We start from the raw sequence: 22323 nt of genomic DNA, 5'->3' as shown, positions 1-22323 counted from the left end.
TGACTGTGGTTATTCACTTTTATTGGCAGCTACATTTTACAGACAAAAATAAGATCTCAATAAATAGGAACGTTCAAATAATAATAACAATAATAATTTCAGTTCAAAGTTTGCAGGAAAAATCAAGGCAGAACTCTTAACATATGGAAAGACCAGTCATTGGCATCATGAGTTAAATAAGTGTGATCATGTCTGCTGCATAGAAAATGCAATATAAAATCCCTTGAAGAATTACAATCAATATGCATCAAGCCAACACCAGACAAAACAGCTGCATGTAATAATTCAGTCCCACAAAGTCAAGCATTGGTGGTTAGTACAAAAAAAATAAAAAATAAATTCAAGAAAAAGTCATTACTTTTGTGGTACATCCTTAATCCATAAAATTGCAAAGTGCCCATGTTGGTGCCACATTTTAAAATCCCTTAATATTATTTCTTAGAAAATCAGTACCAAAATCATATGAGGGACAAATAACAGTAAACAGTTCAATGAAATTAAAACAGTTAAAGTGTTCACATATCCCAGGATCAAGGCAGAGTGACATTTCCCTTAAAAAAAAAAAATCATCATGGCAGCATAGCCATTTGTCATTCAGAAAGCACAGAAGTTGAGTTTATCATTAAGGGCTTCAGATTTCATCAACATACTGAAGGCCTAAGCAAGACACAGACGGCAGTAATCCTCAGAGAGACGACAGCCTTATTGACAGAAAAGCTCTGTCACGTCGCATTGCTGATCCCTCAGTGGATCTTGTTTCCACCTTAAAACAGACAAGCGTCCCCAGGGAGGATCTTCAAGGTCCTACAAGATGGGTCAAAAACATTGTCCTCTGTCAGAGGACCTCAGTGTTTACACCATGCTGAATTATTCCCTCTGTCATCTGGGCCTGCTGGGGGGCATCAGGGCAGCTCTCCCTGCAAGCTAGAAAAACAAACACTGTTAGCAAACATACTTTAGATGAGCTTCTCTCAGCACAACTGCAATTTTATTTCTCCAAAACTTCATTTTATAGGTAGATTATTACTTCACTGTGTCTGTCTCTTGGATGTTCAGTGGTGGCCAGGGAGATGTTTGTGCTCACTAACAGTGAGCCACTGCTTATTCATTACACTGTTATGTTGGGACAATGCCCGAAACCACAGACGTCTTTATAAATGTGAATGCCTTGAAAAACATTAAGAATGTCTGAATGCCAAGGATTTAGGAAAGTCTGGCTGACTCTGGCTGCTGTCTGAATACATACCAGCTGAGTGTGTGGCAGTGGAGATTGGACTGCAGAGGGCTTGGGCTTCACTGGAGGCATTGGGGGCTTTGGCTTCATGATCTTAGAGAGCAGATGTTCACATTTCAAATAAATGGCAAAGGCAAGACCAGTTAAATATATGAATGCACATATATGAAAACTGTGGGTAAAGTGACTTGTGATGTCACTTACCGATTTTGTTGCAAGTGGTGGCAGAGGTCTGGATGGAGGTAGTGGCTTAGCCTGATTAAAAAAAAAAAAAAAAAAATTAATACATAATTTCACAAACAACCACATGGTGTTTTAAAAAAAAGAAATAAGTAATGTTTCCAATTTCTGTGTGCAATTTTACCTCAGTGTAGATGGGTTTGCTTGAAACACTCGGTGGCTGAGGAACAGCTGGCACTTTCTTTGGTGGCTGTTAGGGACAAAAGTTAAAAAAAAATTATTTTTTTTAACCATAACAACTAAAAGATAAAACGCTAACACACACAGTGTTCGTGTCAGTGTGTCACTGCTCTGTGGTGCTGAGGCTGTTGGATCAAAATGGAAACTCACCTCTGGAGCTGCTCTGCTGGGCTTCGGGGCCCCAGTATGTGTTCTGGCAGTAGCAGAGAACAGAGGTTTACAGGCTTGAGTGGCCGAAGACTCCACAAATGTAGGCTGGCTGATGTGTGTGGTCCCAAGACGAGGGCTGCTTCGTGTACTGCTTGACCTAAACAGTGGGTTGAATTGTCCTGAGGAAGACTGGAGGAATCTGTGAAGAAATACACACAAATGCTCAAATTAAATGTGGATGAGATTAAAAGAACAACAACTTTTGTCTCTATAGCTTCATGTACAAACAATAGTGATCTACCAGACAGTGAAAGAAAGGATTAAGTTCTTTCTGTACCTCTTTGCAGGTCGCCTTTTTCTGATGCAGCACATCAAAGTCCCAATAACCAGGCACAACAGCAGAAGAAAGCCAACCACCAGTGACACAATAAACACTACCAGACTTGTCTCTGTACACACAAACACAAACAAACAAAATAACATATAATTGAGACAATATTCTTTTATTGCCCAAGGATGAGCATGTAATAGCATACGTCACCTGCTCAGGAAACAAAATTCACTGTAACATCATTACTGCATTTGTACAGACTAACTGGGGAATTCCATTAAATCACTGTCTGTTTGTGCTCATCAGAACAGAGCACAACTGTCTTAGAGTCCATGAGAAAACAAGGAACAGACACAAGCAGCCATGTGTAAAGCATGGTCCTTAAAAGGTCAATCATACAAAGAGGCACATACATCAGTGGCTATCTGCGCTTACATGTGCATGTAAGGACAGACGGGAATAAGATGAACAATACCTTCAGGCAGTTCTGACTGCTGCACATCACAGAAAGGGGGGGCCCAGCCAGGGTCGCAGTGACACTTACTCTCGTGGTTACAAACCTGTAAGAGATCACACACTCGGTGAGATATGCTGTCATGGCTCTACAGTGCATCAAGTGTTGTGAGGTTTACATCTTTTTACCCCGTGGTTGTTGCATTTGGCAGAGCAGTCATTAGTTCCGTACACTTTTATGTTTTTGACGTCCTGACATCGTTGATTGTAGCATACCTGAAAGACACAAAGACAATGTCAGGACAGTGACACAGACAGTTCACAGATCCGCAGTCCATGGAGGTTTTTGGTCGTGGTCAGGTTTCTTACCATGCCATTGCCACACTTGGTGCCAGTAGGTACCATGCCCAGATCTGCAGGGTAGTTATCTTCAGGGTTTAGAGTTGCTTCATTGCATATTTCTCCACTTCCTACTTTGTAAAAGGATTTCCTGGATGTCACTGGGAACTCCCAGCCTCCGGAGCAGAAAAGTGTCCCGCAGGATTGATCTCTGTAACCAAAAACCACAAACCAGTTAACCCAAAACCCAACAATACCACACTGTTAATATGCACTATTATAGTGCATCTTTGGCTTTAGATTACATACTTGCTTGAACATCTCTGGCTAAACAGTGTTTTTCTGCAGTTTCCATGTAGGTAGAAACAAGCATCTGCAGCTACTTCAGCATCTGAACAGAATCACAACAAACAAAATGCAGACGTAAGTGTCTTGATGTATCAGAATCAAAGCAGCTCTAAACCAAATTGTAACTGACTGGTGTTTTACCTGGTCCCCAGAGTCTCTTGCAGTGTTCCTGCCGCGAAGGACACTGTCCGTTGTAGCAGTATCCTTTTCCGCGGTTGCAGGGCAGGCCATTTTGGGTGTAGGCATCCGCTGGACAGGAGGCAGAGAAGCCGGTGCAGTATTCTGCCAGGTCACAGTCTCCTGACTTTGGTCTGCAGGCACTGCCTGTTGGTTTCAGCTGCAGAGCGGAGAGAAACACAGATGGTGATGTACCGACTACTGAAATACGTACACTCTCACATAACCAGCCAGACGGCACTGTCAGACAGTGTCTAGCTATATGGTAACACATTTAGTGACAGTGTGACTTCACTCATCTAGAGAGGACATAATGAGTATGACTTACTTGGCAGTTGTGGCAGCACTCTCCCTCTGCACACTGGGCTCCCGTGTTAAGCTTGCAGGTTGTGGCATTGCAGCAGAAATTCTTGCATTCCTGTGAGGCAGACAGAGGGGTGCACAATATTAGGATTCTGCCTCATTTGCATGCGTTGTTTGTGTGACTGTATGCATGCACCATGTGTGAGGGCAGCATGCACAAACCTCTACAGTGCCACAGTCACACTCCTCTCCGGGCTCCAGGAAGGCGTTTCCACACACTGGCCCTCCATAGATGCGATCAGTGGAGGGAGTGTCCAGCAGACAGGCAGGGTTCACCTCCTCCAAGAACCTGTTGAGCTGCTGCTGACTGCAGCTGCTGAACAGCTGCGGATACACAAGGCTGGAGGAAGACATAGCAAGAACAAGGAAAGAGAAGGCAAATATTAGCTTCACTTTAGGTTAAGAATAGTAGATTCGATGGAGGTAATGTGCAGGTGGGAAACTGAGCGTACCCAACACTCTCAGCCATGATGCAGCCCTTTTTCGATATCGAGGAGCCACAGACACAGTTTTCAGTATCATGGGACAAGCCCAGGTTGTGACCCATCTCATGTGCAATAGTAGATGCCACTCCCACTGGGTTAGTGTTATGGTCCTGTGTGTATAGTAGACAAAAGTTCAGTAGAGTAAAACTGAAATTAAAATCACATAATGCTGTTTAATTTCTGACTAATAATGTTGTTTTTTTTCCACAGAAATTTCAAGTTCTATACGTTTCTTAAATACAAAGGCATGCTTACCTCATTGACAGCTCCAGAGTTAGAGGTGCACATCGCGTTGGTGTTTGCTAAGCCGACAGTGGAGCCATCAAAATCCACAGCTCTGAATGAAGAAGAAGAAGAAATTGTTAGAAGCCGGCACCAACAGATGAACAGATTTCTTATTAGTAGGAAGTTGAAGACAGCTGCATCTTACGTGATGAACTGTGCATTGTCGTGTTTGGTCCTCGGCAGCAGGCTCCGCTGACGCCACGCAAGGAAGCGACTGAGGGTGAGCTCAGGGTTTGTGCTGACGTCTATCTGATCTCTGTATGACCAGATATCTAGACCGACCAGCATCACGCGAACACCCACTGGGCGATACAGCTGAAACAGAGCATCATGTTACCACAAAGTGAACAGTGGAAAATGCCATAAAACTGAATGAGTTACCAAGTAAATAGCTCATGAGTATTTTTGAACGCGGGGGAATTAAACAGGTAATTCTAAGAATAACAGAGCCAGTGATCTCAACTATGACGCTGGCACAGGAAGCCACTGTTGGGTCTAGTGCTGTCATTCATGTTGGCCCCACTCGTCAGAGTATGCAAAGAGGATTGTGCGATATGTGTGAACATTTTCAGTTTGGGTGTGAAGCTTCACACTTCAAGTTCGATTTTCACAGCGAGAGAAGTTTTCGTTCCTTTTATTGGTCCAATTCCAATTAGTAAAGAACAAATAGCAACAGGAGAGATTTCTTGCATTTAATACACAGTGAAAGTGAAGCCTGATGAAGTGCTGGACACATGACTGTGCTGCATTGAGAGAAAGTCTTATCTGCAGCCAATGAAAACAAGCTAAATTACTAAATTACTGGTAAAAATAGGTGAAATGCTTTATTAATTCCAGAGGAGAAAATGACATGAAATTACACAAAATTAAGCTTTTATACTCATTTTCCACCAAGTTTAGAGGATTTTTTTTTTGTGCAAAAATATAACAGTGTTAAATCCTTTCAACTGATAGACTAAGACAGAAACAAGCATACCTTGTCCACATGGTTTGCTATTTCAAGCATTCTGGTCTCTATCGTCTTCTTGTCGAAAAACTTCTTATACTAAAAAGAAATCATTTTTTAAATTAGCAATAAAATCAACAGATTTTAGATCTAGGATACAAAAAATAATCAATACACTTTTTGAGACGTAAGTGTATTATAGAAAAGGAAATATAGGAGATCAAACCTCTGAGTGGTCGACCACCAGAACCAGCTCCACTGTCCTGAGTTTTGGTGTTCGGTCTTTGATCTGGGCTCTGCTTTTCTGAATAACACAAAAGGTGTAAGATATTAATACTATGAGACATGTGTGTGTGTGCGTGCATCATCTATTAAAATATTAGCATACTGAAGTTAATTGTTACTCCTCCAGTTACAGTTTACAAATATATTAAAACTGACCTATTCTGTCTCTCGACATTTTCTTGGTGTCTTATCTTTTTCTACTGTGCATCCCTGTTTTCATTTCCTTGGTTTTATCTTAATATGATTTACTGAAATGAATGCCAATATTAAGTGCAGTAGTATTTTGCTGTATGTAACTTGTTGTTTTTTTGCATAAAATTGTCAAATGTAAGAATGCAGCACCAAATATTAGATATCAGCTGTCTCAGTCCAAAAATATCAGCTGTAGGTTTCAAACACCGGTGGAAATGTGTATGTGCCCACTCTGTGTGTCTTTACCAGACTGCTGAGCTGGAACTGTCCAGACGGACGAGCTCCATGATCATAGAAAGTGGTTGTGTTTCCATGGGAACAGGAGCTCCTCTTCCTCCTCAGGTGTTTGTAGTTGTAAACGGCATGAAGACCCTCCTCGCTGCGAGCTTCTGAGCTCTGTCTGTCGTCCTGCTGTCCCCCCTCAGCACCAGCCAGAGGTTCAATAAGGTACATCTGGTCCTGAAGAAGCACAAACCCCCTGCAGTGCAAAACAGGAACTTCAGAGTGGACAGAGGCAAACACCTCATCTTTTTTTTCAGCAGATCTAATACTCAAACAAATCTCAGTTTAACCAATCATAAGACAGCCTTTCTTTATCATTCTTTTACTTTCCACACCTTTTGAAGCTAACATGTCACGCTTTAATTAAAGAAGTCTGCATGACTCGGTTTCAGGTTTTCAGCACTACATGCAGTCTTAATGGTGGTGGACAAAATGGATGCTGAGGGACTGATTGTCTCATTGGATTGGACACGCTGGTCATGAGTCACAGCAGGAGACTTACTGTCCCAAATCATCATGGGTTGAATTCAATTTGGCACTCTATTTAGGGAAACAATAACCTTTTTGTAATTAGAGATTCTGGATGAAATACATTTGCACCCAGCATTACTCACTTTATTCCAGAGCACAGTCCCACACTGGCAGACGAGTCCTCCACTCCTACAATGTGTCCATGGTAGTAGCAGTGAACCTGTACAGACGTCCATCATTAGTCAGAGATTCAAAGCAGAGATTTCACACTTTGCTTTTCCGTAGTCGGCCCAGTAGCTCAAGCATAGTGTGGAAATGTGATCTAATCTGATGAACAAATATTTAACTGCATGTGTGTCTTGCTCAAAGGGAACGACAGTCTTGACCTTATATGTCAATTCCTCTTCCGTGAAAGATTCAATAATTACAGCGTGCGGTGACACGTCTCATGATGAGGAACTTAACAGTTGAGAAAACCCAAAAAGCTAAAAGCCTGATCATGACATTTTTAAATAAGGAGACAACACTGGCATGTATTGCACAACATGATTTTTGTCGATGCAGATGATGACATAGGTGCAGGAATTAATTGTGAAATATTAATGTAATTACTTTTGTGTATTTGTGTTGTAAAGCCTTTAAAACTTTACTGGTGAGGGTACAACACTTGCTGTCTTTCGGAAATACTGTAACCCTAAGAACAGCTCCAATTTCAAGATCAAACTTCTCAATGAAAGATCTGCATTTTACAAACCCAGTCTCTCATATTTAACAGCTCAGAGTTAAGAGATGTAGCCAGCACAGGGCTGCAGATGCAACAAAACCACTGCAACTGGGTTTTCATTTGACACATGATATTCTGTAATTAATTTATTGAAGCCTGTGTGCTCTATGTGGTAAGATAGACTGCTAAACTGCCCACATTGCTGATTTATGCAGTGATTCAAACACACACTCAAAAATAGCTTATGGTCAAATTTAAGTAATACAGGCATCTGTTTCTGATAGACTCAATTAATACAAAGATATAACCCATTACAATGCAGGCTAATCACGAGTACAGGGATTATGTTAATGTCAGTGAAAATGTAGTGAAATAATGCAAAGCTACATACCCCAAGATCTGGAGTAGTTGTGACTTGGGTGCCCTGATCTGAATAGTGTGTCACAGAAAAGTTTTTCCCAATAAGATCTCTGAAAAGAACAGATTTTTTTTTTTAAATGTCAATCACATTGAAAGATCAAGAAAGATAGGACAGTATGTATAAAACTGCACGATAATAATAATAAAAAATATCTTACTTGTTCCTTTCTAGGTGCAGTGTGTAGTTTTGTCCTGCAATCATCAAAGAGTACTCGAGTACATCAGGGTATGTCTACACACACACACACACACACACACACACACAGGACAATAGACTTTAATGCACTGTTCAAAAGATCCGTCCCTATGTTTAAATAAGCTGGTAAAAGTATACAGTAGTGTGTGTGTTACCTGATGTGTAGCAGCATCATTCGAGAGAGATGAATCCTTCAGTTTCTGAGGTATCACTGTTTGGTACTTCATCACATGAGGTAGAGTCCTTACACTGCCCGCAAGTATTCCTGCAAGTATGGACATCTCATGAGACAAAGAAAGAAAGAAAGAAAGAAAGAAAGAAAGAAAGAAAGAAAGAAAGAAAGAAAAGCCATACCCCATGAGGAGAATAAAATCCCTAAAAAATATCCAGTATATTGCATGTTGCTCTATCGGACGGACTCTATCATTGTGAGCCTCACAGGCTGAGATAAGTAGCTTCTGCTCAGCTCTCCGCCCCTCTGCTGTGTAATATCCTGAAAACCTAGAACTGAGTCACTGTACGAGCTTTAACGTTGCCCTCACAAAATGCACATGAATTTTGTGAGGCCCTGGGTGAGCCGACATCAAGTTAGATTCGTCACTTCCCAGAGATGAAAAGCGTTGTGATAATGCCTACGAATGTGTAAAAGTTGTTGTTGCACTTAATTGAAAAATACTCTCTGCAAGTTTAAACCCATTTGAGACACAACTAGAACTTTTTTCCTTTCACACGTTATTTTTTTTATTTATTTTTTTTTTTTACAGATTACCAGTAGGTTTTATTTACCTATTTACCACTAATAGGTCACACAGACATTCACATAACACATTTAAACTAGGTCAACACATGTGAACATATTTTATTGGGGAAAATAAATAGCAATAAATTACGGGAAACCCCCTCATTCATTAACAAAATGTCCAGCACACATGGTCCAGAGAGAGCCAGCGGGGCCTCTTACTGGCTTTTATTGCCATCTACTGTTCAACTTGCGTTTATGTTTTCATATAGTTTCATGTGAAAACACGTGTTTGCTGATCTGTCTTTAATGGGAAATGAATCATTTTAATCGTCACCAAAGATCTTTAGAAATCACTGTAAAATTTGCTGTTTTTGCGGTGTTACGATTACACATCAATAGTCATAGTGCAAAGTATCAACTGAATAATTATTCTGATTCTGATTCTGATTCTGATTCTGATTGAGATTTTGACACAGGACTTGTGCACAAGACTAGTAAAAAAATCTATGAGCCATGGTAACCCTTATGAATGAATGAATGTATGCTCATTAGTAGGCAAATATCAGACAAGTTTCAGTTTCAGCTGCTGAAGGTCTGAGACAGTTAGAAATCAAGATACATAGAGACAAGAACAGGACAGATGGCTGATTGAGTTGGTTATGATATGTGAAGGTGGAGCAGGAAACACAGGATGCTTAGCCCTGGTTTCAAAAGGTGCACAGCAGGGATCTGAAACTGACACGAAAACTTTTTTGTGGCCACTTGATTATAGCTTTTTCCATGTCTGACCAGTTGGTGGCAGCAATGCATCATTTTTTTTTATTTCTTTAAGCTGCGTTCAGGTCTCATCGTTAACGTGGGGAAACCCGCCGGTACCAGATATTCTCATACAGTCTATGGATATTCTGCGATACCAGAAATTTCTGACATCGACCATATCTCCTACTTGGAGAAAAAAAATTACTACAGACATGTCAACAAACTGTTGACAGCCTGGCTGCAATTGTACCACCGCTGGCAGTTACATAAAAAAAATCAAGTATTAACACTAATACACTACTTGACTTAGCTAGTTGTACGGGAACTATACACGATTTATTGCAAATATTTAACACAACTTTACTACATAAAGTTTTTTTCACTTTACGACATAAACACTACATAATTGTCGGCCTGTAAAGTAAATGGTCGCCTATTTATCTGGTGTGACAGCACGGGATTATTTTGGACATTACGTGAATGCAGCATTTGACATCCGCCAAAAAAAAAAAAAAGAGTATACGTCATCATTCCGTGACAACTACAACCAAAACAGAAAACCCCGCGGGAGTCGCACTTCTTTGAGTGAGGAGATTATGAAGGCGTTTGGGAGTCCGGAGGAGCGGGAGCTGAGGCAGAGTGAGCTCCCTTTCAGCTTCGCCCCGCAGCTCGTCCACCTGCACAAGGACCATGAGCTGTTTGAGGTAACGTAACGAAAGCGAACTGAACCGACCGACCGTTACCGGCGGCTAACCGGCTAACCAGCTAACCGGCTAACCGGCTAACCCACCCACAGTAACACACTGTATGTGGACGCTGTTTACAGGATGGAGACATCCACAGACATATGTACCTTCAAGACCTCTACGCCGTGGATGCAGACGACAAGCCAACACCCGGGTATGAGAAACAAGTTGCATCCCTGAGCAGTTAAGTTTTAGTGTTGGTAAGTTGCTTGTGCGTGGGCTGCATGGAGTTAACAAGCAGAAAACAAAATCTGTATTTACCCTGGTGCTGAAACGATTAGACCATAGACTATTTTTGATAATCGATTAATCGTTTAAGAAATGTTTAAAGCAATAATAGCTTTACGTGACTCATTTTTGAAATCTTTGATAGTAAACTAATTATCTTTGGGTATTGGACAGATGGTCGGACAAATTAATGCTATTTGGTGACTTTATATAGACCAAACAATTAAATTGACAGATTATTCGAATATAATTGATCAATAATGATGATAACTATTAGTTTATATTGCCCATTTCACGACAGGGGAGCTGATATTCTTCACAGAAAAGGAGAGATATTGTATACTGTATACACAACGTTTACCAACAAACAATCATATAAAACGGATGTGAAAACAAAAATACACAAAATGGCAAAGAAGAGAGGGAATTTTCAGAACTTGTTAAGATGTCTTCAGTGAAACAATTTCTGGCACAGTACCGCAAACACCAGCTCATTTGGATTATGAGTTGAAATAAAATCTTTTTTCCCCAAGTTACCATCACATCATCGTTATTGAGGTGGCGAGTTAAAGTGTGCCACACCTAAATGTGGCACAGGGTTGGGCTGTCAGTCACGTTGCTCCACCTCTTCTCTCTTCTCAGTGTGTCAGAGTTTGCCTGTCACATCTCGGGCTGCAGTGCAGTCTTCAGTACGCTGGAGGAGTACGAGCACCACTACAACTCCCTGCACAGACATGTGTGCTGCTCCTGCCGTCGCTCCCTGCCAAGTGCCCGGCTCCTAGACATTCACATTCAGGAGTGGCACGACTCTCTTTTCACTATCCTCGCCCAGAGGCAAGACATGGTAAGCTAAAGGAAAGAAAATAAATGATAATGACTCCTTTAAGCTCGAGGGAGAGCTGTACATAAAGGGAAATATTTTGAACATTCTTTGAAGACGAACAGCCTCAATGAGAAGGTTTCTCTGACACTTACTTCACATTGTTCAGTACCAGTGTTTGGTGGAGGGCTGCGGACAGAAGTTCAGGACTAGTAAAAACAGGAAGGACCATCTAATAAGAATTCACAAGTATCCTCCTGACTTCAGATTTGACAAAACGAAGAAGGACAGAGGGTAAGTCTGTACTCTCCACATTTTGTCCACTAGATGGCAGCAGAAGATCAGTGGAACTCTTACTCTGAAAATTTCAGTCTAGGAGAGCCTATGTTTGTAATAGTAGACAGGATTTGTTCCTCTGAATTGAATCTTTTGATATATTTCAAAAGCATATTTTTGTATAATTTTTCTGGCCCAATAAAGTACAATAAGAGGCTTAAAGAGAATTACTAAGTGATTATATTTTTCTTACTATATACTCTTACATATGTATATTTGTTATCATCTTATTTTTGTTAATAGAACCAGAGAGTCAAAGAGACCACAGCAGAAAGACACAGCCATGGAGGTAGTAGATGATGTCTGTGAGTCTGAGGGTGTGTGTGAGGTTATGTGTGATGTGCTGTCTGAGCAAACCGAGCAAGGGGAGTCCATGGAGACACATGTGTCCGAGGAAGAGGCTGCACGCATGGCAGAGCCCGCTGCCACCAGGGAGAACGCAGGTCTTCCTGCTGCAGTTCACAGCAACGAGTGTACAAGCACCACGTCTCCAAAACCGCGATACTCTTACAGGTAGGTCTTAAAATTTAAGTCTGCAAGAAAGTCCTGCGCTAAAAGAGACTAAGTCAGCCATTTTTTAGATATTTTAGGTTAACTCTGGTGTATTTAAGCCAAGTTTTAAGCATTGGATAAGATATCAGTGTGCTTAAGGTAAAAAAGTGCAGTTATGTACTTAAGCAAACTGTAGGAATGGTTCTTTCTATTATATGTGTGTGTAGGCTAATATATTATTAAAAGTTATGTGAGTTGATATCTTCATAATAATTACTACAGTTTTTCTTATTTAATAGATAAATAATTTGAGATACAAAGCAACAGCTGTGTTCTTTTCTTTCAGGGTCCCTACAACTGTGTGCTTTGGCCAAGGCTCTGTCCGGGGCTTCAGAGGACGGCGGGGAAGGAGGAAATGAAACAACAGACGCCTTCTTTTTGATGTTTAACTCAATACTCTTGTCTTGTAACTTAATATGTTTACTTTCACATGTGTCTTTAACTTAAAATAAAATGGCATTTTGCAGAAAAAAAAGACATACACTAGCATTTTTTTAGTGATCAAAAATACCTTTTGTTGATACAAGGCTCGCATCTTGCCTCTCTTTCGGGTGGTGACCTGTTAGCGTGTGCGTTTGCAAAATGCAGGCGCTGTTTAAAAGAATCATGCAGCACAGCTCAAGGTTGTGCTTTAATCACAATTCACAAGAATGTTTTTAAAAGGTTTTCATTAAGAGAAAAATGAGAGGAATGACAGGATTTTACATGAGAGATTTTAATAATTGTACAAAACACCCTTTCACCCATCAAATATAAAATACACTGTACATTAATGACTGATGTGAGACTATCAGTCTTGTTTTGCATTTTGCAGTGTTTGCAAAAATAGTTGACTTTTACTTACATTTTGTAATGAAACTGTGGTCTTGGACTTTTAAGAGCTCTTTGAACATCTGTGCAAAAAAAGTTCTCCTTTTTGAGGTAATGTAAAAAAAAAAAAATGACGATGATAAAGTAGATTTATTTTAGGCTTAATTTGTAATTTATGGCTATAATATATATATATAATAATATGGATATACATTTGCAGTAATTTGAGTGTTTTGTTGAATGACTTCAACGCATGAGATAGCTTCTGATCACAATTTTCAGCACAATCTACAAGTCAGACTTGTTTGGTAATTTTTTTCCTTCACACCTTCAGCTCATAAAAAGAAAGCCTGACTGCCAGCTATATTATCAGTCTATGATTAAACAGAAAAGTTCCTCAGATTATATTGAAAGTGGGTTTTTAGACTTAATGTGAATATTTTAATGTAGATGTTCTGCATTGTCTTCTACACCACACATTTAGAAACTGCATCCATTCAAGGTGAGAAATTTTGAAAGGCCCCTGAAACGGAAATCAGACATTCACATGGTCACTTTAGTGAGCCCTTAAAAATTATTGCTCTAAACCCAGAGTTACAGGCCTTTAAATAATAATGTCTCTTGCCACATTAAAATGACTTTGACTGAAGTATTTATGGCAGAATACCTATACTGGTACAGAAAAAACTCAATTCATGTGAAATTTGAAAAATGTAAAACGCAAAACGAGCTCTGCAAGAGTCTGTTATCTAGAAAAGGGATTTTACTGATTGCACTGCAAAAATGACCACGTGAGCAAATAATTGACGGTAAAGTAAATGTGAAATACTTCATAGAAAACGAAATGAGAAATGACACTCGAGTGAAAATACCTCTCGTTTCTGTTCCGCATGTTCCTTGAGATGAACCGACTATTTATTTTCAAATTAAACCAGTGTGTTCTGCCAACGTTTCTGTATGAAAAATATTTTTCTCACGCCATTATATTTTACAACTATAACGAAAAATATTTTTGCATGAGAACGAATGTGACATTTCAGACAGATGGACGTTTTTGCAGTGTTTGTTATTTGCTGTACGAAGGCAATTTTTTTTTTTTTTTTTTTAAAGGCAGCTTTCCCAGCGATGCAGTTCAAAGTTAGTGAGGGTTAAGACAGGTAATACATCCCATATGGTCCACTGAATAGTCCCGGCACAGGTAAAGCAGGCCGTGGTGCGTTTAGGGCCGCGTAGAGGTTCGGTGCGCCCATAGGTGCGTTCAGGGGGAAGGGAAACGCGAAGGCCGGCAGCAGCGGCGGCTTCGCGGCCAACTTGAGCTTCTCCAGCTCGGCCTCCTGCAGTCTCTTGGCCTTGGCCCTGCGGTTCTGAAACCAGATCTTGACCTGGGTCTCTGTGAGGCTGAGGGAGCTGGAGAACTCCGCTCTCTCCGCGATGGAGAGGTACTGTTTCTGACGGAACTTCCTCTCCAGAGAAAGCAGCTGAGAGGTTGTAAAGGGAGTTCTGGGTTTCCTGTTGTTCTTGTGCTTCCGCAGATTGCAAGCGGTCGGGCTGGGGAGTCCTGGAAATACATGTAGAAAGTCACATCACATCACTGGGATAGAAAATAGTCGAGCAGTTATCTAACTAAACCGCCTAACCAAATCGGGGTGATTTTAGGTTATATTTAGGTATCAGGAGCAGTTTTCTGCAGCTTCATAAGGCAACGCCACCACATCTCAAAGTTTTCAAATCCTTCTCCATCATCTCTAGATTTCTTGAGAAATTAGGGTCGTTAAGGTCGTTTAGATCTAATTTCCTTGTTATTGTTTTCTATTTTTAAAAAAAACCTATGGTAAGAAATATTTTGAAGGCCACCCTACATTTACTACTTCGTTCAAGTGTTTTTGGAAAGTTGCAGATGTTTGAGAAAGTGTTTGAAAGTTGGAAAACAGCGTATGTTTCTCACTATTAAGAAAGAAAGAGAGCAGCTATCCACTCACTTGGAGGGGATGCGTAAGGAGCCTGAAACCAGGGGCCCGTTTCCTTGTCCGTGGAGTCCACCACCTCTGGATCGGACCGATAAAGTCCACTCGGTGACGCGCACTCGGTCTCCTCTGCCCGGGCGCAGCCTGAGCCAGGTTCCGGGGAGTGGACGCTTCTGCCCGGCGGCATGTCCGACATGAGGGATTCCACACTGAAAGGCAGATCTAAAGTCTTGGTTTTACATCTTCTGACAGGTGATAGATCCAGCTTGTCGGTTCCCATGCCACCGGCGGCTCGGTCCTCGGGTGAAGTGTCCCCCGGAGCAGTCGAGGGCGGTGATCCCTGCGCAGGATTCATTACGCACGACTGCGGTGCCATACAACCAATTTCCCTGCCGCTCTCCTCGTTGCTGTTTTATGTTTTCGTGGTTTCGCCTTCAGGAAATCTGTGACACTGCCGAGGCTCATCCGACGTTGCACGGCTGCCTGGTCAACTTCAGGTTTGACGCTCGGACCTGCCTCTCCTTTGGTGATGTGCCGTAAGTTGGGTCTTTCATCTCACCACCCGCCTATCAGCCTGTCGAGGTTTCAACGTGACTCGACCAAAACAGTTTCTGATTGGCCAGGCTTGCTATGACGGTGTAGTGGTCCATTTCATCCCCAAACAACAGCTCAACACTAACTGCATGTGTTTATTTTTGTTATGCATTGTTATATTGCCTGGCGCATTTTATATATTTGATATTGAAAATATTATCTGTAAATATTTCATTTAATTTAAGTGAATGGACATTTAGCTAATGTCAGCAAATGTGGACCATGTCCCACCCTAAACTTCTCACAACTCTGTTTAAATACTTTACTAAGGATATTAACAGGGGCTCAAATGACTAATTGTAACATGAGAGGTTTTTCTTGTGGGGAAGAACTGTCATTCAGTGCTGCGGTTTCCGTCAGTGCTATATGGAGCATTTTGGGGTCTTTCAGCGCAGAGTTTTGGTTCTATGCCCGACTGTGTGATTGTGATTCACTCTTACTGCCCACATCAACCTTGTGTCCAGCAGCAACATGCGGCTGCTCTAAAGCTATGAAAACCTGCTGTGCACCACCTGCACTGAGATCAACAACAGAGCTAAAAGGAGACTAAATAGTGGAGTTTGTAGTTTGTTCAGCTGCCCCCAAGTGGCTGAAAAATTAATTAATCAAGGTTTAACAAAAAAAAAAAAGAAAAAAAATGGAACCAAAAAGAGATAGATATCAGAGGAGATTCACCTTACAAAAGCTTACTGGTATAAAATGTTTTTGTTATGTAGCCAGAATTACAGTGCCGTTACTTGTTGTAGGCCTCGTTTGGAAAGTTATGCTTGGGAAAATGTTGACAGTATATTATCACTTTGTTTCATTAAAGCAGTAAGACAATCCTGGATTACAGTCCTTTTTATCCACTGAAGAGTTATTATCACTGTAAATTTCTGTCTTGTGGCCAGTAATCAAATTATCTATGGCTGTGCATTGGCTATATTTCAACCTATTGTGTTCATTGTAATCCCTTTGAAAGACACTAAAACCCCAACTAATGTTGCAGAAGCCTATTGAAGAGGCCCGTCCAAATTGGCTTTGTTTTGCAACTCTTTATATCAAGTCAAATCATTTTCAGTGAAGCCCAATATGTGAGAGTTTTTCTCTCTCACTGGAACTGTTGCTGGACTTGCAGGAGCACACTGTCTATCTGTCTCTAGGACAATTGGTTAAATGAAGTTAACTGTTTCTCTCCCCGAGGTACATTTCTGCTTTGATCCTGTTGCGCCTGGCGCCTGTCTGCTCTCTCTCCCCCTCTCCCTTGCTGTGTGACAGTGATAGATTGCTGGGTAACCACACAAGCTTTCAATGACTATAATTTAGTGCCCCGCAACATTACATTCTCCTCTACTTACTGTGAATATTACCACTCTCACTCTCCTCCTGTTTGAAGAGGGATGTAGGGCTGTCTGTAATGTTTTGTTTCTCTTCCACTGTTTTATAATGAATGAGTAAATGATATTTCCTGCCTCTCTCTGAGTAGCACGGACATGCCAGAAAAGTCAACAATGAGTACAGTATTTTGGTGTGAGAAATGAAAATCTATCTATAGTGCAGTAGCTGCACAACAGTTTTTGTATCTCTGTCATTTTTATCTATGTATTACTTTTCAACACATTTGGACAATTAGTGAAAATCAGATCAGTTCTTGGTCCTTTAGTTATTTTGAGAAGTGAGCATTAATGTGGGGTATGGCTCCATCCAGCTACATGAATTGAATTCAGAAACAGAAAGGTGTTTCAGATGTATGGATTTTCCTACGTCTTTGTAGAGAAAAACTTAACTTCTTTTTTTAAAAAAGGGACAAGGACCCAGCTCTTACCATTACGTGCCAATATTTGCTAATTAGCTTTAAAACTAAAGTACAGGTGAGGCTGATAGAAATGTCATTACTTTTGCAAATATTGGTAATAAACCAAGATTTTGGAAAAACAACAATTTTCACCTGATGATGGCACAAAATGAAAAGTTATTACGACTCATTGTCTGGAAATAAGTAACATTTTCTTTTTGTACAAAACTTTATGCCAATCCATCCAGCTGATGATGTTGGCGGTGCTAGCTGAAACACTCATAAAAACATATGTGTGACTATCCATCCAATACTAGACAAGACATTTCACTAAAACCCAAAATGTCAACCTGCCGATGGTGCTAGAGAAATAAGTCTGTAGGTCATTTAAGTTTCTGTGGACTATGAGCATTTGTACAAAATTCACTGGCAATCCATCTAGTGCTTGTTGAGATATTTGAAATGTGGTGGAGTGACAGACCAACAAAATGACATTGCCAACTCTAGAGCCACGGCACCAAAGAGCAGCAACATTTATCATTTTCACTGTCAAACAAAAAAAAAAAAAAAGACAAGGAAAGAAAAAAGTTTCAGTTGGTGAAGAAGTTCTGGGAAAGTAATCACACTCTACTATTCAGTTTATTACTTTATTTTCTTTCACAGCTTCAACTGAGAAGCTTCAGCTGCCGTCAACCAGTCAACTGCTATCAAACCAAACTCTATCTATGTACCTCTCTGACTTTTGGCCTGTCTTTTGTACACACACACATACACACACTTATACACACCTCTTGCTTGATCCTTGCTGGCTTGCCAAAGCGGAGAATTGTTTAAGGAGGTAATTGTGGTTTCCAAAAGAGTTTTCCCTTTGAACAAACATGTTAAAGCAAGCTTTATATATTTCATTTTTTAAATCATTCTCTTTCATGAGAGTTGGCAGGGCTTCCAGCTCTCCTAAGCAAACTTTGTGGAGGGGGCTGGAGTCATGTGGGATAAACATTTATGAAACACACAGCGGGGAACTTTGTGGTGAAAGTGTATCGTCTTTAAAAGAGACGGGAGGCCTGCCTGGTGAAGCATAACAGAGTATTATCCTGTGTCTGAGTGGACCTGCCAACTTTGATACAGTATGTCAAAATCTCGATGGATGTGAGATCACAAACTTTCCTTTCCAGGCTGACATTTACAATAAATCACACTCTATATGAATTCTATTTATCTTTATAGACAGAATGAAGTGTTGATTGAACTTCACACAAGTATTAGCATATTTATGATCTGGTCCATTTCATGCAGCCAGCAGTCAGCTTTGCTGGTGTGCTTAAATTGGTCCCTCATCTGGAAATGTCTCTAAATGTAAATATCATGTGTCCAGTCTCAACTCAAGTCTCAATCGTAAATATTCCAGAGTTGTCTGTCACTTTAATGTCTGAAATAAAACATCTTGACATTTTAATGGCATATTATGTTTTGAAAAGAATCTAAGCTACTCTGTTTCATCCTCATTTTAATGCACAGTCCACATCAAATCTCAGTACAACTTGGATTTCAGCCAGAAGTGAGTTCAGGTCATGTGACTTGTGTCCACAACGCTCAACTCAGCTCCAGAACTTCTTCTAGTTTGTGCATCATTACACCATCACTGAGGAATATCAACTCTGGGACTACTTTATTTCCTGCCATCACATGATTATTGTGACAGAATCAAGGGGACACAGAGAGGACATTAATGTGAGCAAAGCTAAATTCAAATTCCATTAGATCTACTGAGATCATTGATTTTCAGGACTATTTAAATGTACTTATTAAACACCTGTCACATGGTACCATGTACAACACCACACTAATACAACTCTCACACTGTAGATTACTAAAGATAATGAGGTCAAGCATACAGGCTCACTTGGCTCCAGCTCAGTTTCACTCAGGCCCAGTCATGCCAATCATCTTAAAGAGGATGTGGAAGGCCTGGGGTCTTCCCAGTCATGTTTCTCCTTAACTGATCTGAGCTTGAAGGGAAGTGCCACAACATGTTAGCCTTGATTAGTTGTTTCATCTTTCCCACCGTGAGCACATTGTGTCATGTGAGTTGCTACTCTCTGCGCCCACTGAAGGTCAGGTCTATCCTGTCAACCTATACTATGGGGTCACTGGTATGACCTGACGAACGTACTTTAATTTTCTCTGCTGCCGATATCATCGGAGAATTTCTCTCAGGGTGTCACAGATTAAATCATCACAGGAGGTTTTACAAAGAGTGACTACAGGCCACTTAGGGTGTCGTGCTTCAGCCAAAGTACTTGCCGGATGGTCAAAAAGATTCTGAAACCTCCTTACCCCACACCTTTCTGACATTTGAAGGAGGGAGCTGTGTCTAACAATCACACCAACTTAGTATAAATAGTTTGGTCAGTTTGGTGTGAAAGTAAGCAGGAACTTCTCCACCACTACTATTTGTAGGTACAAACAAGTGCAACAATATGAATGCTGTCCAGGAAAGACAAACGTATACACTTTTATCCCTATTTGAATAGTTATTGTGATTATCTTCCCCATGCATAAAATGCTCAAAAAGTTATCTTTACCCAACTCAAAACACAGGTGTGCTACAGCCTTTAACTTGAATATAAACTTTGACACCAGCATCAGCCATGGTTGTCTGTTTTAAGCATTTGTTGTGAGTCAGTAATTTCCCTCTTGAGGAGGACGTACTGGGGGATCAAATGACAGATGATGCTTGAAACCTTTGTAATTACCTGATGGGTTGTTGATTGGTTAAGTGCTTTTCATTTATCCTCTATATGTTAGCATGATTCGGCTTCCAGGGGAAAGTGTTGACAGGCAAGCGGCGAGTGGGTTATTATGCCTCTGTGTGTTGTGTATGTAGCATATTGGGTTTGGTGACAGGAAGGCGCGTTCCACATGGCGTCTGACAGAGATGAGCAGAGTGTTTGGCTGTCGGGGACTCGGCAGTGAGTCTTACCCGCAGTGCCAGGTGCTAACAGGTGAACACAGAGATATTGTTGCTCTATTGTTGCGGTTTGGGAGCAACGCAGGGGGACAAAGGGAACCGGACACCCTCTCTGGACCTGGAGCGCGCCAGGGGTTAGGGTGAGCTCAGCGACTGCGCTGACAGCAGAGGGGGAACTCAGATGGTAGCCTGCACTCAGTGATGATAATGATGATGATGATGTTAGAGAATGACCCCACTAACAGGGACAAGGGATGTCAAATTATCGTAGGCTCTTTATTGTCTGGCCATGATAGCAGATGTAGGCGTCGTTAGCATGAGAGTGATGACAGAAGAGGAGCGGAGGACATCACAGGACTAATGGAAGCAAGAGAAACCTGACACACACACACTTAAAAAACACACACACACTTGGAGGTAGAGCTCTCCCCGTGCAGTGTCTGAGTCTTGAAATATAGAGAAGCCTGACCATAACCAACTGAGAAAGTCTTAGCACAACATTCTGTATAATACTGTATATTTTTCTCTCTCGTTCTGTTTATTATCTTCTTCAGTCCCCCTGTTTTCCGCCCACAGTCTATAGATTTACAGTGAATCAAATCTTACAAATGTCTGTTTCACAGCATCAGTTTCCTACTTTGTCTTCAGTGACCTGCAGAGTGAGGTCAGACCACAACACACTGCACAGTCTAGTGTAGGCCCACTGGAAGCTGAAAACGGCTCTCTCATTTGTGTGTTTTGCAAATGGGGTTAAACATTTCCCAACAATGTTAAAACTGACCTCTCTGAAACCACTAAATGATGGCAGTCACACTGTCACACCTGTTGGAAGATGATTGGTCCACAGAGATACTCAGTTGAAAAAAAAAAAAGGTCTTTCCTAATGAGACTAGGAACAGTTAGATATTTTAGTAAAAAGGCTTATATGTTTCCTTGCTTCCCGGGAGTTGGATGAGAAGATCAATTTCACTCTTATGTTTGTGCGATCAGTACTGTATGTAGCAGAACCACCAGCTTACCAGAAAGACAAGGGTGGGAAATGGAAACAAGGTAAAACAGCAAATTATAAAATCTGCCTATCACAATGTGCTGTTATTGTACTTCAGTTTTTGTTTGGAGTAAATCAGCACCAAATACCATGCTGTTTATTGAGCTTTAGAGGTGCTGGTAGATGGATTTTGTTTCCTCTGTACAGCCAGACTGGATGTTTCCATGTTGCCTATGTTACGCTAAACTAAAATCTGCTGGCTTTAGCCACATATGAGAGTGGCGTCAATCTTATCTCACTCTCTGCAAGAAAGTAAACATGCATATTTAAAAAAAAAAAAAAAAGTTGAACTATCCCTTTAATAAAGGACAGCTGAAAGTGCCACTTCATAATATTTGATACTTTTTTCTCCCCCTTTTGTGAATATCCTCTTGTTTACAAAACTAAACATTGCTATAGGAGATATTTAAGTGAAGTTGGCTTATTTTTTTTAATCCACCAGAGCAAAAAAAACCTGTGCGCATTGCTTGATTTGACATTTAACATCTTGACATTTGCTGTGCATTTTAAGTCATATTTAAGGAATTAATGTGATGTAGATGGCTGTTCAGTGCAGCAGATCATTTCAAGATTGACTTGTTTGGACCTATATATACCTAGCAGTGCTGCTCTCAGTTTTAAAAGGGGATGTGTCTATGTCCTCATAGCTTGTGGCGCACTTTGACTTCAAAAGATCAAGTCAGTCATGTCAATAAATTATGGTGTCATAATCCTCTCGAGGGTCTGACAATGTTTGCCACAGAGGCGCCGAAACTGGAACAAATTGGGGTTACATGCCGTGCTCAGTGGCATTTTTTGCATCAGCTCTTGTTGGTGGGAATAGCCCTTTGCATTCAATGAGCCCTCATGCAGATTTTTCAGGCCATCAGAGGATCTGA

General features: G+C 40.8%; 3 protein-coding genes across 3 annotated transcripts; 1 reads left to right on the top strand and 2 right to left on the bottom strand.

Moving 5' to 3' along the window:
• Positions 1-4: 4 nt before the first annotated feature.
• On the bottom strand, positions 5-8676 carry adam8a (ADAM metallopeptidase domain 8a). Its single transcript, XM_071480770.1, has 24 exons — positions 8456-8676; positions 8257-8366; positions 8064-8137; positions 7877-7955; positions 6905-6981; positions 6255-6486; positions 5758-5835; positions 5562-5630; positions 4731-4900; positions 4556-4637; positions 4268-4410; positions 3978-4155; positions 3781-3870; positions 3417-3612; positions 3237-3318; positions 2958-3138; positions 2778-2864; positions 2611-2695; positions 2142-2253; positions 1805-2003; positions 1599-1664; positions 1439-1489; positions 1247-1327; positions 5-924 (listed from the first exon to the last, which is right to left on the bottom strand). The coding sequence occupies exons 1-24, from the start codon at positions 8499-8501 to the stop codon at positions 880-882; spliced, it is 2613 nt and encodes an 870-aa protein (XP_071336871.1). The 5' UTR covers positions 8502-8676; the 3' UTR covers positions 5-879.
• A 1451-nt stretch (positions 8677-10127) lies between these two features.
• Positions 10128-12767, top strand: znf511 (zinc finger protein 511). The gene is made up of 6 exons (XM_071480768.1): positions 10128-10306; positions 10429-10502; positions 11219-11420; positions 11566-11690; positions 11976-12245; positions 12571-12767. Exons 1-6 carry the CDS (start codon positions 10199-10201, stop codon positions 12641-12643), a joined length of 852 nt encoding a protein of 283 aa, XP_071336869.1. The 5' UTR covers positions 10128-10198; the 3' UTR covers positions 12644-12767.
• Positions 12768-12902: 135 nt separating this feature from the next.
• msx3 (muscle segment homeobox 3) lies at positions 12903-16432 on the bottom strand. Its single transcript, XM_071480769.1, has 2 exons — positions 15074-16432; positions 12903-14652 (listed from the first exon to the last, which is right to left on the bottom strand). The coding sequence occupies exons 1-2, from the start codon at positions 15432-15434 to the stop codon at positions 14243-14245; spliced, it is 771 nt and encodes a 256-aa protein (XP_071336870.1). The 5' UTR covers positions 15435-16432; the 3' UTR covers positions 12903-14242.
• Between the last annotated feature and the right edge of the window lie 5891 nt (positions 16433-22323).

The sequence above is a fragment of the Trachinotus anak genome, unplaced genomic scaffold (genome assembly GCF_046630095.1).
Source record: "Trachinotus anak isolate AG129_WGS33_773 ecotype Australia unplaced genomic scaffold, CSIRO_AGI_Tana_v1 ptg000007l, whole genome shotgun sequence".
NCBI classification, from domain to species: domain Eukaryota; kingdom Metazoa; phylum Chordata; class Actinopteri; order Carangiformes; family Carangidae; genus Trachinotus; species Trachinotus anak.
Note: the sequence above shows the minus strand (reverse complement) of the source record. Positions and strands in the feature narration are given on the sequence as shown.

Coding starts and splice junctions, on each gene's coding strand:
- adam8a (XM_071480770.1), bottom strand. CDS start 8,501: ATGCAATATACTGGATATTTTTTAGGGATTTTATTCTCCTCATGGG. Junction 4,411..4,555: donor ACTCTGGAGCTGTCAATGAG/GTAAGCATGCCT, acceptor CTATACACACAG/GACCATAACACTAACCCAGT. Junction 3,871..3,977: donor GTGACTGTGGCACTGTAGAG/GTTTGTGCATGC, acceptor TCTGCCTCACAG/GAATGCAAGAATTTCTGCTG.
- znf511 (XM_071480768.1), top strand. CDS start 10,199: ATGAAGGCGTTTGGGAGTCCGGAGGAGCGGGAGCTGAGGCAGAGTGAG. Junction 10,307..10,428: donor AGGACCATGAGCTGTTTGAG/GTAACGTAACGA, acceptor CGCTGTTTACAG/GATGGAGACATCCACAGACA. Junction 11,691..11,975: donor AAAACGAAGAAGGACAGAGG/GTAAGTCTGTAC, acceptor TTTTGTTAATAG/AACCAGAGAGTCAAAGAGAC.
- msx3 (XM_071480769.1), bottom strand. CDS start 15,434: ATGGCACCGCAGTCGTGCGTAATGAATCCTGCGCAGGGATCACCGCCC. Junction 14,653..15,073: donor TCCTTACGCATCCCCTCCAA/GTGAGTGGATAG, acceptor ATGTATTTCCAG/GACTCCCCAGCCCGACCGCT.